This window comes from Cydia amplana, chromosome 21 (genome assembly GCF_948474715.1).
Source record: "Cydia amplana chromosome 21, ilCydAmpl1.1, whole genome shotgun sequence".
Lineage (NCBI taxonomy): Eukaryota > Metazoa > Arthropoda > Insecta > Lepidoptera > Tortricidae > Cydia > Cydia amplana.
In genome coordinates, this window is record NC_086089.1 from 1,800,044 (window position 1) to 1,818,730 (window position 18,687).

Consider the following 18,687-nt stretch of genomic DNA (forward strand, 5'->3'; position numbering starts at 1 on the left):
ACTTGGTCAACCAGATCTTGACAGTAGACAAAGGCGGCAATTTTGAAAAATGTAGGCGCGAAGGGATATCGTCCCATGGAAGATTTGAATTTCGTGCCTTTTTTTACTGACAAGATTTGGTTGACCAGCTATATACATATTATACTACTCTTTGCCTACGCCTTTGTTTTAAACTTTTTTTTAACAAGTTTTCACAGACAATTAAAAATTTGACATAGACACATCAAGGCGGTTTGTTTACAAAGGGGCCTATCGGGAAGTGCGAAAATCGAAACTCAGCTATTTGCCTCTTTATCGCTCGAATATGCAAGAGTGATAGAGAGGTTAGATAACAAAATTTCTAATTTCTGACTGTATTTTTCTTTAAATATTTTCAAATATAATTAAGTTGCGTTGTTTTATCACAAAGTTAAAAAGACTTAAAAGACCACTGTTTGTATCATCACCATCAGATCAGCTCGATGGTAACCATAAAAATATTGTATTGTCACCCATATTACATATTATGTACTTATGTAAATTTTCAGCTTCATTGAACACCCGAGAAGTGGGTCAAATCTAGACACGCGGTAGCGTGTCCAGCCAAGTTCAAAGAAAAAGGAACTGGCGACGCAGCAACCGTGTGTAATATTACACGAACCATTTCGAGCTACTTTTGACCCCTTCACAACTTGAAACCTACTTAACCTACACACATGAAATTTGGCACATGTATTCAAGTCCCTTAGCTTGTTCAAAATACACTATTTCATAAACATAACTCAAACAGTTATTGATAAATTAACCTTTAAAAACCGGCATTTTTGTGACTGACTGACATATAGATCAAAAACCTAACCCACTTCCAGGTGACCTAGAAACTTGAAATTTGGCATCAAGGTAGACTATTAGGTGTATATAGAAGGAAAAATGTGAAAATTGGAAATGATTGATATTTTGATGGAAAAAATAATAATTAATACTTATAGACCAAAAACCTAACCCACTTCTAGATCACTTAGAAACTTGATATTTGGCATCAAAGTCGACTATTAGGTGCATATAGAAGGAAAAATGTGAAAACTGGAAATTATTGATATTTCGATGGAAAAAAAATAATTAATACTTATAGACCAAAAACCTAACCCACTTCTAGATGACTTAGAAACTTGATATTTGGCATCAAGGTAGACTATTAGGTGCATATAGAGGGAAAAATCTGAAAACTGGAAATTATTGATATATCGATGGAAAAAAAAATACTTATAGACCAAAAACCTAACCCACTTCTAGATTACTTAGAAACTTGATATTTGGAATGAAAGTAGACTATAAGGCGTATACAAAAGAAAAAATGTGAAACTGAAACTTTTTGACAATTAACCGCGCGTTAGCGAGGGTCTCCTTTTCAGCTTAGGCAAACTGCTTTCATGATGAATACTATAGTAATTTCTGTACAAAAAGTAATGATATCCCAACAAAAACATAAATGTGAAATGAGAGCCAAGTTCAATATTGAGAATATGTGTCGTTGTTAAATCGCCGACAAAAGAATTGAGATCTATATGGGTGCCAAGTTCTGTGCTGTGTAGAAAATCCTGAAATTATAAAGGATTTGTCTTGGCTAGTTTTTAACAACAAACCAAGTTTTTGAAAAACTAACAGAAAAATATATATTACCTATATGCCTATACGTAAAAACTAGCCAAGACAAATCCTTTATAATTTCAGGATTTTCTACACAGCACAGAACTTGGCACCCATATAGATCTCAATTCTTTTGTCGGCGATTTAACAACGACACGTATTCTCAATATTGAACTTGGCTCTCATTTCACATTTATGTTTTTGTTGGGATATCATTACTTTTTGTACAGAAATTACTATAGTATTCATCATGAAAGCAGTTTGCCTAAGCTGAAAAGGAGACCCTCGCTAACGCGCGGTTAATTGTCAAAAAGTTTCAGTTTCACATTTTTTCTTTTGTATACGCCTTATAGTCTACTTTCATTCCAATATTGAACTTGGCTCTCATTTCACATTTATGTTTTTGTTGGGATTTAATTTGCATGATTTGATTGGAACCACATTGGAACAGACAGACAACCAACGGGACAGATGAAACTAAGTAAAAGCTTGAAAAAATGTGGCTTTTTCAATTTCTATTGCAACTTCAGATGAAAACGGGGTTTCTATTGTTTCCCAGATAGTTTTAAGCCATAATGTATTGTTTGCTCGAATTTTCGTTAGTCATAATTCATTTGGTTCAGAAACGCGTCACTTTTCAGGATTGCCATAAAACAAATCTAACCTAACCTAACCTATCTATAGGATAACCTAACTAAAATCTTGAAATGTTAACGGTTTCAGTTTTATGAGTAATGATAATATGACAAACAATACATTATGACTTAAAACTTTATGGGAAACAACGGGACCCCATGAAAACGTCCTTATTGAAGCATAAGGACCCTTAGTTTATGGAAAGCCACATATAACAACCAATTCGAGGCTACTAGGTGGCAAAATACGACTCAATACGAGTAGGTAGGTCAAATACACGAGAGTAAGGATTTATATTTGGCCAAATATTCTTGTGACAAAGTTATTCTTCCTCGCGTTATCTCGATTTTGCCACGGATCATGAGAACCTATTGTTCGCTTGACAATTAATCTCAAGGATTGGCGTAGGCACTAGTTTTTCCGAAAGCAACTGCCATCTGACCTTCCAACCCAGAGGGTAAACTAGGCCTTATTGGGATCTGTTAAGCTGTTAAAGTTTAAAGTTACCTACTCGTAAGTCTCGTAACACAACATATAAGTTTCACATAACAAAATTACTTACATATATATATATATATATATTATGTACCGAAACATATTACTTTTCTAAAAAAAGGACTGAAATCTAGTGCTGCGAAGAAACGGTATTTTTGTTCGGCTTTTTTGTTGCTATTTTGGCATATGGATACATGGTAGAAGAAGTAAGTATGGAATCCTCCTCCGTTTTGCGTGGTCCGACGCACCTGGCCGGGTTTTCGCGATTTTCCGTCAATGTCTGTCAATACCTTATTTCTTACGAACACCTAAAATAATAAGTTTAAAATTAATCTCAATGTCTCCAGTTTGCTGTTCATTCAAACTGACAAAATCCAAATTTCTGAGGCAATATACGACCGCTGTCTTATATAAGCCATTAAAATTCATCATGAATAACCCCACGTTGCGTTGTTATAAATTTAATTAAATAAATAATTATTGTATTTAATTTATAACAACTAATTAGGCATAGCGTCCAATTTAGAATATGACACAGGCACTAGTTCTTACGAATTTTACCTTAATTTATTAATCAAAGGACCTGAGGTAAAAGTGAGAAGAGGTTAATAAGCAGATGCACCAGCTAGTCGCCGACGCTCCGCTTCCCCCGGGATTAGCCCTTAAGCCTGCACCTAACAGACTGGCTCATAGGGGGCTATGAGCTTGCTGTTGCGTCAATTTTCATTTTTAGAAAAAAAAACTAGTCTACTAACTACTAACAACACAATAAATGCTTATTTTGCCGCATTCTTCACTATCTCTCCCTATTTCACTGCCATCTAACCCAGAGGACAAAAATATAGCTTATTGTGGCTACTGGCTACTCCGTCTTCCTCATGACTCATGATATTTTACTTCACCATAAAGTAATTGGTGTAATATCAAATGATATTTTTCACACAAGTTACAAGAAGTTCATTGCTAAGAGCCGGGGTTAGGACCCACGACGATTGGTTTAAAATTTAAACTTTATATATAATTTGTTACCTAGTAATTATACTAAATCTGTTTTCTTTTTGACATTTAGTGGTATATGTATTGCTGTATGTTTATTGTCAAGTTTTTTTTAATTCTGGACAATTGTCATATATTCGTTTTCATGATAGATCTACACCAACGCAACTGCATGTCATGTTCTTGCGGTTTATTTTTATAACGCCAAGATCGAAATTTGACTGTTAACTCCATCTTGCGTCGAGTAGGGGAATCAAAAAACTATAGAAAATAGAAATGCAGTTTACTCTATGCCATAGAATCCCCTTTTAAATGTCATAAATCCAAACATGGCGGCCATACCAATAGACAACCAAGTCTAGCGATGAAATGATTTGTTTACATGAGATTCACTGACAGGTGACACACTTTACCTATTCGACAACCCATGATTGTTCAGATTCAAATGAACTTCAACATGCGACGTCAAAAGTGGCATGTCGAATAAGGCCCCAGTTTTCATATGTAAAAATAAAATGGTATCGAGGTTTGAATTTCAGTTTTGACCCTACTCATTCCATTTTACGGTACCTTGCTGATAAATCATATTATTCCAAATGCAGACCAATCGATGATAAACTCGATATCGAGACGATTTGTTTTATCATAAAGTTTTTGTTATCATTTTCAGTCATTACCATTAAACAACTTGAATTGTCGCAAAACATTTACATCAACAGTGTACTAAAACGTTTCGTAAAAAGCTCGTAAAAAGATAATAACTAAAATAGTAATTTCATCGATTTAATTAATTATCCATCAGTAAGAAATATTTCACTGATTGCATTTAAGCTATTAACTATAACTAGTAGCAATCGTATAACATATTGATATTCGTATATTGATATTACACAATCGCGAGAACCTTTTGATTTGGATGCTCGTATTTCAATTGCATTTATTACACGGTATTAGCCGCCATTAGGACAGTTCCAAACTAATCTATTTTGATGGGTTCGTGCCTGCTGCGATCGGTTATGTTTATTTGTAATGATTGTATTTACATACCAGCACACTTCCTTGTTTACGTTCTTTATGTCGTAGTAGGGCTATGGCAAGTTGTTTGAAAGTATGTTGTAATATGTGTTTTAAAAACATGATGCATCATTTTTATTACGAGAAAAAAAATACATACATTTTGATGCGATATATCGAAGAGTTATTTACAATAAACAACAAAATATTAAACTATAAAGCGACACCTTCCAAACATTATTTTCTGCTTCGAGCTGCACCGAAATTGTTTTGGTACTAAAATTTGCGTTAGCACAAACAAATTCATAAAAAAATTGCTTTACACGAGAGAGAGTGATGGCTTCATCTATATATCATTAGAAAAAGAGCGTTTGTAAGCGATATTCTAGTTGTTATTATTGTATTGTATTGTATTGGTGTTTTGGGCCTTTGAATGCCACGTCAACCAAGTAGTTATCTATTGAGCGGCCCTTAAAAGTTTACTACTAATGCCCGTTGAATCCAAGAAGTTCCAGATTCTTTGGGCCGTAATGCTTTGTACCTCATATTCTAGTTAATCATTGAAACAAATTATGGTGAATATTATGGATAGCTATCACAGCTCTCCAGTGATTTCCACGTCCCGTGTGGCTAATCAGGCGCCGCGCATGCGCGCGAAAAGAAAAGTGCATCTGCATACGACGCGTGTTCCGATGCAGATGGCTAGCCAACTATTACATATGCCACTGCCAAGAATACGTTCTCGGACAGGGATTTCCCCATTTTAAGCGGCAATGGTTGAAAACCCCCGCATTACTGTTTCCGACTGTCTGCATGTCTCATTGCAGCTGGAACCAAAACGATTACAGCGCCATTTATCGTCGATAGCCCATCTCAAAAATAAATCTAACTAAAAGCTCAAGAAGGCTTGTGTTGCGGGTACTCAGACAACGATATATAAAAGATAGTTTATTCAAGTAGGCATAATTACAATGCGCTTATGAACGTCAGATAAAGCTAGGTAGACCGGCTCCAACCCTACACCTCTGCCCCGAGAAGATTTCAATCCCCCCTCAATTGGAGGAGGGTATCCCAATATGGGACCGGCACGGCAACAAACTCGGCGGGACACATCTTTTAAAAAAAAAACATCTTATAATTAACATGCATTACGAGAAAATAAGTAAAAAAAAATACAAAAAAATACTATAATACTAAAAAATAATATAACATAATGAAAATGACAATGAAAATGAAATATAATATTCAAATACTTACTTAAATACATACCTACCTATATAGAAAACACCCATGACTCAGGAACAAATATCTGTGCTCATCACACAAATAAATGCCCTTACCGGGATTCGAACCCAGTGATAGGATTGAATATGTATCATACATTGCGGGTGAAAGTCTAATTTCGACAATAACTTGGGCGTTTTTTTCCCTACAATCCATACCTATACCAAAAGATTTAAATAAATCTTATCCATTTTGGCGTGAGAAATCCTTATTCCATGTCCATGACATATTCTACACACCAAACTTTGTATCCTAGAGATTTACTACCACAGTGCAGAGACAATGTGAACAATAAAGATTGTAAACCTCCATACAAATCGTATCACTTAGCGGGGTCGTAAAATATTGAATAATATATAGTGTTCTTGTCGCGCTATCAGTTAAGCGCAGTATCAGAAAGCTGACTAACTTTATATGTTAGTTATCAATTATCATGTTTAACTGAGGTCAAAACATTCCAGTCATTGTTATTTACATGTCTCTGCATAGAGCATAGATCACTCAAGGGAGGACATAATCACACTGCACTATTGTATGTCGCAACCGTCCTATGGTCTATTGTCTTTGGTTCCCAGAGACGCAATCAACGTATTTTAAATTTGCCTTGCCTTGCTAATTTGAGAGATACTTCGACGGTAAGGTTTACAAAGCCGACACAAAAAAAACTTGAGTACGTATGTTTTAGTTGAAAATCAATATAGATTTTTGTAAACGTAGGTTCTCATATTTAAAATTTTTCAAATATAGTTATGTATACGTGCGTGCAATTATTTTTGACTTAGCTTACGACTTACGATTGGGAATAATGATTACTGCATTTTTTTGTGTGTTCATCACAAATATTTGTTCCTTAGTTATGGATGTTTTCTATGTATTTAAGTACTTATATGTATCTTTATATTATATATATCCTCGTCTAGTACCCACAAGCCTTATGAGCTTACCGGGGGACTAGGTCGATTTGAGTAAGATTGTCCCATAATATTTATTTATTTATTTATTATTATATTTCAACCATGCTTGATAAATAAATAAATGACCGAAGCTTTGTCAGTGAAACTTACAAGTCTAAGAATAGAAATAGATAAAGGCCTTAATGTCTTAATTTCCCGTCAAACCTGTTCATAACCGAACACAAGTTATATTTATATTAAAACTCTTTAGGTTTTTTTACTGTACTCTTGTCTATGATAGGAAACAATGGAATAGAAACAGTAGAAGAGATTGAGTTGTCATGATGTAAAAATATAAGTTTTGGTGGAGCTGAAATAAATTTATTTTAATACAAGTTGCAGTGAGTTGTTTTGAATGTGGAGACACGGTCAGGACCAGGGCCCCTTTAAATTGTCTCGCACATAAAATTGGTCCTTCAAGCTGTTTTAAGAAGTTTGCAAAAAACGATGATAAGTTTAAAATCAAGACCTACATCAATGATGATGAATTTTTAGTAGCTGTTCTTCTTCTCAAGAGAACGACTTCATTCTTAAACAAGAGCATTTCGTCTGTTCAGAACGTCGTGATTTTCAACAGAGCCAGTTCGTGCGGCGACATCAGGCGGTTTCTGTGTTGGTGTATAGTTTCTAATAGTTTCCGTCGCGGTGAGGCGACCTGCGGCGAACAGTCTTCGGACGAGCTGCTAGCACCTGCTAGTATCCGAACGCGACGGGTCAACGACCGCAGAACTGTCACCGGTCACCGGCGCCTTGTGTTGTTTGTTGTGTTGTGGTGGACGTAAATCTTGTTTATTTAATATAGTTAATAGTTAGCATAACAATAGAAAGCTGGAAGATTGTCATACAAGTGTTCTGCACAAGTTCGCAAACTTATTTAGGTTCAAAATGGCTCAGCTAAAGGAATTAAAGGCCAATCGGGGATATGTAAAAGGGGCGATTAGTAGGTTAGAAACATTTTGTACCTCAAACGAATTCGCGACAGCAACACTTGAAGTGCTTGCTCAAAAAAAGGAAAGGGTGCTTAAAGCATTTAATGATTACGAAGCGTACAATAGAGCAATCCTTGCTATTGAGCCTGAGGATGGTGAGTCGTATGAATTGTACGAATCTAAATGCGATTTGTGTATCGCCACGTTAAATACGCGTCTACATCCTGCGGAACCACCTGCGGCACAGACTACTGCATCGACATCTTCCGGACTAGAAGCAGGTAAATTTAAAAAACTTCCGTGCATTAATATTAAAACTTTTGATGGCCAGAGTGTGATGGACTATCACCCATTTATAAATATGTTCAAAGCTGTCATTGATATGGATGCAAAATTGAGCTCCTGCGAAAAACTGTACTATTTACGGTCGTTTTTGGCAGGAGGAGCTTTAGATTTGATAAAGCATTTAATGCTTACAAATGAAAACTATGAGGTAGCCTTAAAACTCATTGACGATAGGTACAACAACATACCAAAAATTATAAATTTTCATGTCAACAGTATTATTGACATGCCAGTTTTGACAAAATGTACAGCTTCTGGGCTGCGTTCCATAGTGTCAACTGTAAATATGCATCTTGCAGCATTAAGAAACTTGAATGAAAAAGTTGAGTTCTGGGATACTATATTGGTCAATATTTTGTCTAGGAAGATTGATTCCTACACTTATCGTGGATTTCATCTTGAGCGTGATATGAAAGAGGTTCCTAACTTGTGTGAATTGCTTACTTTCCTAGAAAAAAGAGCAATTGCGTTGGAAGCCACAATGACGGAAGAGCCGAAGAAGCCGGTGAAATCTGTTGTAAGTGCAGCAGCTGCCACTGGAGTCTCATGTAAGTATTGCCAAGATTCTCATAAAATATATGAATGCGCCAAGTTTAAGTTGCTCCCTTATAAGGAGCGATGTGAGTTTGTTGATGCAAACAATTTGTGTAAATTGTGTCTCAATGGTCATCGAGGTAGATGTTTAATGAGATTGAAATGTGCAACTTGTCATGAATTACACAACACTCTGTTGCATTCGCCAAACAAAGGTAAGGTAGCTAATGTTTCCTTGGCTGATGAACCCTCTCAGAATGTAAATAATAAAAGCAAATCAAATGATGGTTGTTTGCCTACCGACTCATCCATAAATGTGAGTTTGTCTGCTAGACCTCGGAATGCAAGTGTATTGCTTCCGTCTATAATTGTGAAGTTGAAGAAAAAGGATGGTACCTTTACTCATGCTAGAGCACTTCTAGACTCTTGCTCGCAGATACATTTTGCCACTGAAAAACTGATTGAGGAAGTAGGTATTTCTACATATGATACTGATGAGGTAGTGACTGGTGTGTGTGAAAGAGACAATAATATTGCGCAAAAGGCTGATTTAGTTATTTACTCTACCGTGGGTGATTTTAAAGTTGATGTGTCATGCTGTGTGACAAGAAAGATTACTTGTGCCCTTCCGCAGCAAACATTTGACACGTCTCAGTTTGATATTCCATCCTATGCCCAGTTGGCTGATGAGAAGTTCAATGAATCGAATGAGAATTCACTATTATTAGGTGCTGACGTCTTTTTCCAGGCGTTCCAGTATGTGTGCCGGCAGCTGACACCTGTGGGTCCATATTTGGTGAAGACGAGGTTCGGTCATATTGTAGGCGGGGCGCTGCCCTTCCCTGCTGGCAAGAGGTCTATAAGTAACTATTGTGTTACATCTAAAGGTAATCCTATTGATTTTAATGTAGCTAGGGATGATTTGCAACCACCTTTCCCATGTGTTAAACAAAGTGAGGTTTGCTTGCTGTCAAACGATTGTAAACCTTCTGAAGACATTGTTGATATAATGTCCAAATTTTGGGATTGTGAAAAAGTACCTGACATCATTAGGGAAACCGGTACAGAGGTTGAGCAGGCGGAACAGATTTTTCAGGAGTCAGTTAAATTAGAAAATGACAAGTTCACTGTAGCCATGCCGGTGAAAGTTGAGTTGGACAAGTTAGACTTAGGTGATTCTTTTAGTAGCGCCTTGCAACGACTTTTCAATTTAGAAAAGCGGTTTTCACGCGATCTGGAGTTGGGTAAAAAGTATAAAAAATTCATACAGGATTACATTGACCAAGGTCATGCTAAATATTTTGACATGTCTAATTATGACTTAAGTGCAGGCAATGTCATGTTTCTGCCCCACCACCCTGTGATTAGTTCCAGTAAAACGACACCAGTTAGGGCTGTTTTTGACGCTGGTGCTGTCACAAAAAAGCGGCCAAGTGCGAGTCGGACTCGCCCATGAAGGGTTCCGTATTTAGGCGATTTAAGACGTATAAAAAAAAACTACTTACTAGATCTCGTTCAAACCAATTTTCGGTAGAAGTTTACATGGTAATGTACATCATATATTTTTTTTAGTTTTATCATTCTCTTATTTTAGAAGTTACAGGGGGGGGACACACATTTTACCACTTTGGAAGTGTCTCTCGCGCAAACTATTCAGTTTAGAAAAAAATGATATTAGAAACCTCAATATCATTTTTGAAGACCTATCCATAGATACCCCACACGTATAGGTTTGATGAAAAAAAAATTTTTGAGTTTCAGTTCGAAGTATGGGGAACCCCAAAAATTTATTGTTTTTTTTCTATTTTTGTGTGAAAATCTTAATGCGGTTCACAGAATACATCTACTTACCAAGTTTCAACACTATAGTTCTTATAGTTTCGGAGAAAAGTGGCTGTGACATACGGACGGACAGACAGACGGACAGACGGACAGACGGACAGACGGACAGACGGACAGACGGACAGACGGACAGACAGACAGACAGACAGACATGACGAATCTATAAGGGTTCCGTTTTTTGCCATTTGGCTACGGAACCCTAAAAATGGTATATGTTTAAATGACATTTTGTTAAATGGTCCGGTGGTTCAAAAGGATCTCTTTGAAATTCTGATTTTGTTCAGAACTTTCAAGTATGTATTATTGTGTGATATAAAGGCTATGTATCGCCAAATTTTGATTGAGGATAAGTATCGTTGTTTGCAAAATATCTTGTGGCGCGATTCTCCTGACGAGTCAGTCAAATGTGTACAGTTGCAGACAGTTACATATGGTTTAAAGAATTCTGCGTTCTTAGCATGTAGGTGTTTGTTAGAATTAGCCCAAAGGTATGAAAGTCAATATCCCTTGGCTTCGTTCGTGTTGAAGCACACGTGTTATGTAGATGATATTCAGTGTGGTTCTAATGATTTGAATGAGCTTGCGCAGATGAAAAAGGAGTTGATAGGGCTAATGAAGTTCGCTAGTCTGTCTCTACACAAATGGTGTTCTAATAACCAAGAAATTTTAAGCGACATACCGGTTGAATTGCATCAACTCGATAGTAGGAGCTTTGATAAAAATAATGAATATGTTAAAACTCTTGGATTGACATATGACGTCATTACTGATACGCTCGACATGAAGTGTCCTGTTAAAGAGGTTCAAGAAAAGTACACGAAGCGTCAGATGCTTAGCTTCATAAGTAAATTTTTTGATCCTTTAGGATTATGTGGCCCTGTGTTAGTGCAGGCAAAGATATTAATGCAACAGGTTTGGTTCGAATCGTTGAAATGGGATGAGGTTTTACCTCAAGGTCTTAACAAAAAATGGGTTGACTTTGCCAATAGCTTAGTTCAAATGTCCAGCATCTCGATCGCTAGGAATATCAATATTCAAGGAGCGCAATCCTTAGAATTAGTGGGATTTTCTGATGCTTCTAATGCTGCTCATGGATGTTGTTTGTACTTACGTGTCATTGATGCTGACAACAAGGTTTCGGTGAATCTTTTGTGCTCGAAGACGCGCATCAATCCTAAGGCTAAATCCTTGACCATCCCAAAATTGGAACTGAATGCTGCCCTGTTACTTGCTATTCTAGTTCGGAAGGTGTACAATGCTCTGTCCTTAAAATACTCAGTGAGTGCTCACCTTTATAGTGACTCCATGATTTTACTAGCTTGGTTAAAAACATTACCAGTTAAGCTTAACGTGTATGTAGGTAACAGAGTTGATAAGATTAATAAGCTATCCTCCGACTTTGAATGGCATTATGTAAATACGCATGATAACGCCGCAGATATATTATCTCGTGGTGTAGAGCCCCAATTATTGGAAAAATGTGACATTTGGTGGCATGGGCCAAAGTTTTTGTCTGACCCTACTTACCATCATAAACCTGTAGAACATGATATTTTAAAATCTGATGTACCAGAGCTAAAACCTACAACTGAAACCTGTCATACTTGTGTAGATGTAAGTTCTAGTTCGATTGATGCTTTGATACATAAATATTCAAATATAAACAAATTGACAAGGATTGTAGGTTATCTCCTTAGATTTGTATTTAACTGCAAAAATGTAAATATTAACAAACGTCAGGGATATTTATCTCCCCAAGAATTAGACTCTGCGTTGCGCATGATAATTAAATGTGAGCAAAGAAAGTTCTTTTGTAATGATATTGAAGACTTAAATAATAAGTTGCCATTAAAGTCTGGCTTAAACAGTTTGCATCCTTTTCTTGATTCTGAGGGATTGTTACGTGTAGGTGGTAGATTGCAAAATGCAGGATTGTCCTATGACCAAAAGCACCCGATTATATTGCCCAAAGGTTCTCATGTAACAAAAATTATAATTCATAATGAACACTTGAGGTTAAAACATGCTGGTGCCACTTTGTTACTGAGTACCCTAAATGAGAAATATTGGATTTTGAATGCCAACAGAGAACTAAAGTCCGTTTTGTATAAATGTATAAAATGTTTTCGACTTAAGGCAAAAAATGCTACTCAATTAATGGGTTCTCTACCACTTGATCGTGTAAATATGACTCGTCCATTTCAAATAGTGGGCACGGATTATGCCGGTCCTTTCTATGTAAAGCAGACTAGAATTAGGAAACCTGTGATCACAAAGGCTTATGTTGTGATTTTTGTATGCTTTGTTACAAAAGCCATTCACGTTGAATTGGCATCTGACATGACAACCGATACTTTTTTAGGGTGTCTAAAAAGATTTATATCTCGTAGAAACAAACCTACTAAAATATATTGTGACAATGCAGCCTATTATAAGGGCGCGGAAAATGTTCTTAAGGAATTGTATGACCTTCAAAATTCCGCTAATCACCAATCAGCTGTGGTTGACTTTTCTAGTTCTGAAAGAATATCCTTTCATTTTATTCCTTCTTATTCCCCAGTTTTTGGTGTTTGTGGGAAGCTGGTATTAAAAGTGTTAAATATCACATGAAACGTGTAATTGGTAACACGGTGTTTACCTATGAGCAAATGTACACGATTTTGGTTCAATTCGAAGCCATTTTGAATTCTAGGCCGTTGACCCCTGTGTCTAGGGATCCTAGTGATATGACTTATTTAACTCCTGGACATTTTCTCACTGGTAGTTCACTGACTTCTTATCCAGAAACGGATATTACAGATGTAAATATAGGTAGATTGAGTTTTTGGAAACAATGTGTTCAATTGCAGCAACATTTTTGGCGGCAATGGCATAAGCAATACTTGGTTATGCTGCAGAGTAGGCCAAAGTGGAGAAATGAGTCTCCCAACTTAGAAATAGGCACTTTAGTTTTGTTGAGGGAAGATAATACCTCTCCGTTGTGTTGGCCAGTAGGTCGAATTGTTGATGTTAAACCTGGTAAAGATGGTAAGGTTCGAGCCTTGCATGTAAAAACAGCAAAAGGTTTCATTGTTAAAACGAGTGTTACCAAGGTGTGTCCCTTACCAATTGATTACAGTTAGGTAAACTGTTTTATTCATTTGTTTATAATTTAGCGATAATGCTGAAGTTGGTTAAGGTTTAATTTTTGTTGTTTTTTAACATTGTAAGTGTTGTTTTTTGGCTAGGCCCCCAACATGTTCATAACCGAACACAAGTTATATTTATATTAAAACTCTTTAGGTTTTTTTACTGTACTCTTGTCTATGATAGGAAACAATGGAATAGAAACAGTAGAAGAGATTGAGTTGTCATGATGTAAAAATATAAGTTTTGGTGGAGCTGAAATAAATTTATTTTAATACAAGTTGCAGTGAGTTGTTTTGAATGTGGAGACACGGTCAGGACCAGGGCCCCTTTAAATTGTCTCGCACAAAACCGCCATAAGGAAGTGCGGTATAACGCGGCCTTAGCTTCGACTCCCATAGAGACAATGGTGGTGACGGCTGATGGGCCTTGGGCTATTGTGGCGACATTATGACATAAGTCTCTGTCGGATTTGGGCCCTATTCAAGACAGTTTGACAACTCGTGATATAACCCAATTTTAGTAATCCTTCTTATAATAGTACGTAACTCAATATATTTTGGATAATATAACTTCACAGATATTCGGTTACGCCTTACTCGTATTATCAAAAAGTTGGTTTTACTGGTACATAATTACATTGGCTGTCATTAAAATTTTTGAATAGGAACCTGCAATGACAGTAGTAAAATTAACTAAGATATTTGCACACCACGACAGTATGATTGTGTGATTCTATTATTCAAAACAACATCAAAGATGGGGGCGGTTTTACCAAACAGCTGATATTGTTTTTTTTCTGGTGACACGATAATTAATAACTATAAAATTATAAATAAAAACTCTACGCATTATGCCAAAAAAATAAATTTTATGCCAAAAATGCCTTACATCATATTGGAATATTGGAAAAGAGCTGATACTTTACCGCTTGACCGATTTTTATGAAACATAGCGCAAGGAAACTCGCTTTCACGTAAAAAACGCATCGAAAGGTCAACCATGATAGGTCCAGGTTTGAGAGCTACGATGCCACAGACAGACATTGGCGTCAAACATATACCACCCCTCTTTTTGCGTTGGGGGTTAAAAACAGACTAAGGCGCAATACACACGAGCTAAGAAATAATGTCCGACTTTCTTACATAGTTGTGAGAAAACATCAATGTCAAATAAATTCAGTTGCTCAAGTAAACTGATAAATATTGAACTAGTGATCTATTGAATTCACTCGCTGTAGCAAAACACCACGGCACGTGTGCGGAATATAGCGTTTCTCATATCAGTTACACGGCCAGTTAGGGTTGGCACTTTTCTAATTGTTATGATTTGCAGTAGTCTTCATTTTTCAATATTTAGGTAGGTACATGGTTACTAATGACAGGACAGACAGGTTACTAATGTCTACTCTATAGGTAGCAAAGTATAATTTTGAGTGTTGCAAGGGTTTCAAGGCACGAGTGATAAACAAACTTTGCTACTGAGTGAAAAACATCATTTTTCTCCACACCAACGTGAGAAAAATACTCACTGTAAGACGTTATCATTCAAACTCGTTATCACTCAACTCTACCATCAACATGAAGAAACAATTGAAAATTTGATCTCCCGAGATACTGTCGCGCCAATCGTATGCTAGCCTGGCAGTTAATTTTGCCACCCTTGTGGATAAAATGCAACATTTCATCCCTTTTTTAAGACCCATTAAGTATTTTGGTAACATAATAATAACGGCTTGTGGCAGCCCTGCCAAATTCCTCATCTTGAATGAATCACTCTATACAATCGATTTGTTTTGCCTCTACATATTCGGACAATCGATCGTTCGCATAATGCAACTGTCATGTCAGCGCAATCACTATTTGTTCGCTCGTACTCGTACGTGCAACAGATTATTGAATGCCTTGTACCTCTGTACACAAAAATGTTAAGCGTTCGTAGTTGAGAAATTATTATAGACGGGCTTAGGTCAATCAATGCGGATATTTGATCTGGGTATTTAATATCCTTAATGATTAAATCTGCTGTTAAAAATTAAATAAATCGTAACCGTTTTGTTGTTGCATGGTTTTTAACTTAGCCCTAAAAGTTGAAGCTCAAAGCTGAATGTATTTTAAGTCAAACACAAATTTTGGTAAACATACATTCGATGAAAAGATTACGACATACATTGTATAAACTAATAATACATTTCATAAATGCATTGAATTGCTAAGCTAGATTCTGGTTTCACTTGTAGGAAGAATTAATACTAGGATTATTTAAAAGTATGTCTACATCACCAGTAGACATTCTAGTTTGTTAAAACTTATACTTTTGAAAAAATGCTACGTACAATCTCATAATAATAAAGTTTTATTTAATATCTATTGGATTGGATTTTATTCAATAACTTCGACCGACATTTCCGCTATTCCTCAGTAAAACGAACAAGTAAACAACAAACAAAACAGTTAAAGTAAACGGAATTCACTTAGCGATATTACCCGCTAACAAAGATATTCGGCCTCGCCTGGGAACGAACCCGGGACCGTTAGGCGGCGTTCCCGCTTCATACTTCAGGTTCAGAGGTCGTTTGAATTGAAATCTTTGTTTAAACTTAAACTTCGGAGATTGTGTGATCACGACGTGTTTCTCGTTTGTGGAGTGGTAGTACTCGTAGGTATACTATTTTATTCGTATTGTTTATCTGCACGGGCAACGGAAATTACATACCTAACATTTAAAACTTTCGCGTTTAGAACACATATTAATAAATCACATTACTGGTGGTAATGTCCTGGGAACAATGCTTCAGGGTAATTTAGGGTTAGATTTTTGATTTATTTTGTTATTTAATCTCTGTTATGAAATATTTACATAATAATAACATTACCACCAACAGTGAAACCTGTGTTGAAAAGTCGGTAAATAAATGTAACAATAGTTATTTGTACAACAAGAGATTAAAGTTTGATATTTCTTCGAGTGCTTATTTTGAGTCCCGTGCAAGCGAAAGATTCTATAGTAGAATCTAATTTAGAATCTTGAGCGTAGTAAGGGACTCAAAAGCGCACGAGATGTAAATAACTTTGATCTCGTGTAGTTCACAAAACTTTTCACCTGAGCAGTGAGAACATATTAGACAACCCGAAAAATGCAATCCTCCTTCATCACTTACCTATTCACTCATGTTTTCTTAAGATATACTAACAATTAAGTTTAATTACCACATTCAAACACAAAAACAAAACTTAGTAAATTTCAGTAAAATAGGTATGAAAACAACGACATTTCAATTTCAATTGATTGACACTTCAATCGACAACTTTTTTTGTAAAAAAAAAAAACATTGTAAGATAGTGATACAGTGATACAGTGATACAGTAATTTATTGGTAAAAGAAACATATACATTTACACGTCATTTCGTTACTTAATTACTATTTACAATTTACTTATTATAGGTATGTGTATACAATTTATAATATAACATAATATTAGGTACAGCACTGGGTCAATGATCTTATTTTATACTAGTAAATTCATCGATGCTGTAATAAGCTTTATCTAAAAGTAACATCTTAAGTTTCTTTTTAAATATCGAATCTGTTTTTGAGTCTTGTATCTCATTGGGTACTGCATTATATATGTTTGGCCCCATGATACTGAGTGACCGTCGTGATTTGGCGAGTCGGCGTCTAGGAGCAAGTAACCTGGGTCGCCTGCGCATTTGAGACCCACGGGCATGACTGTTAGATTTATACATATCTATGTTCGATCTTACATGCATGCATGCCGTGAGTATATATATGGACGGTAAGGTAAGTATTTTATGTTTTTTAAACAAACTCTGTGCTGGGTAGTCTACAGGTTTTCCATCGATTATACGCAGGGCGCGTTTTTGCATCCTGAATACTCTGTTACGCTCAGCAGCCGTGCCCCAAAGATCCACACCCTGCAATAAAATCGAGTGGAAATACCCGTAGTATGCCGTTTTTAGGTTTTCAGCAGACAGACTGGGTGCTATTCTGGACAATGCGTAACACGCAGAGGCTAATTTGTCACATGTTGTCTGTATATGTGGGGCCCAAGTCAGTCCGGAGTCAATTTGGAATCCTAGGTACTTCGCAGAATCAACTTGCGGAATTTCGGTGTTATTTAGCACAATATTGAGATTTGGTTTGTTGGATTTTTTTAATTGGAAATGTACTATACTAGTTTTCTCTAAATTTAATAGCATGCCATTGGCGGAAAACCATCTTACCATTTGATTTATGACATTGCAAAGTTTAGATTTTAAGCTCTCAAAATCGTTAGCATTGACAATAATACAGGTGTCGTCGGCGAACATGACATACTCCTGACCCGGGCAAGCGGTCGTGATGTCGTTGACGAGGATCAAGAATAGGTTATTTCCGGCGACCGATCCCTGAGGGACTGCACAGTTACCAATCGACTCCATTTCTGACTTCGCGTTCAGGACGTAAGTACATTGCTTTCGATTATTTAAAAAGGATGAGATTGTATCCAGAAAGTTACCGGTAACACCATAAAGGGCAAGCTTTCTTATTAGAAGGGAATGGTCTATCATCTCGAAGGCGCGCGACAGATCGCAGAAGATCGCAGCAACCTGTCGCGCGTCTTCAAGATGCCCCAACACTCGCATCACAACGTCTCGAGCAGCATCTATTGTCGACCGGCCGGGCTGATAGGCGTACTGCTGACTATTCAATAACCTGTTACCAGTAATATGCTGCATAAGTTTGTTGCTAAGCAACTGCTCAAAAATTTTGGAGATGACCGGTACCAGTGATATTGATCTGTAAGACTTGGGCGAGTGCAGTTCACCTTTACCCTTGTAGACCGGCTGTACCTTTATCAATTTTAAAACATCTGGATATACACCAATTTTAACGCAGTCATTAA

At 36.5% G+C, this 18,687-nt stretch overlaps 2 protein-coding genes across 3 annotated transcripts in view; one reads left to right on the forward strand and one right to left on the reverse strand.

Annotated features, from left to right (window-relative positions):
- The window catches only part of LOC134658019 (uncharacterized), a 165,456-nt gene that overhangs the window by 76,396 nt on the left and 70,373 nt on the right, over positions 1–18,687 (reverse strand). The gene's annotated exons all lie outside the window — the stretch shown is intronic.
- Positions 7,621–9,824, forward strand: LOC134657924 (uncharacterized). Of its 2 annotated transcripts, XM_063513507.1 has the most exons (3): positions 7,621–8,214; positions 8,731–8,826; positions 9,561–9,824. In XM_063513507.1, the coding sequence occupies exons 1-3, from the start codon at positions 7,890–7,892 to the stop codon at positions 9,677–9,679; spliced, it is 540 nt and encodes a 179-aa protein (XP_063369577.1). In that variant the 5' UTR covers positions 7,621–7,889; the 3' UTR covers positions 9,680–9,824. The 2 variants fall into 2 exon arrangements, with proteins under 2 accessions (XP_063369577.1, XP_063369576.1); XM_063513506.1 differs by having other exon boundaries at positions 7,621–8,826.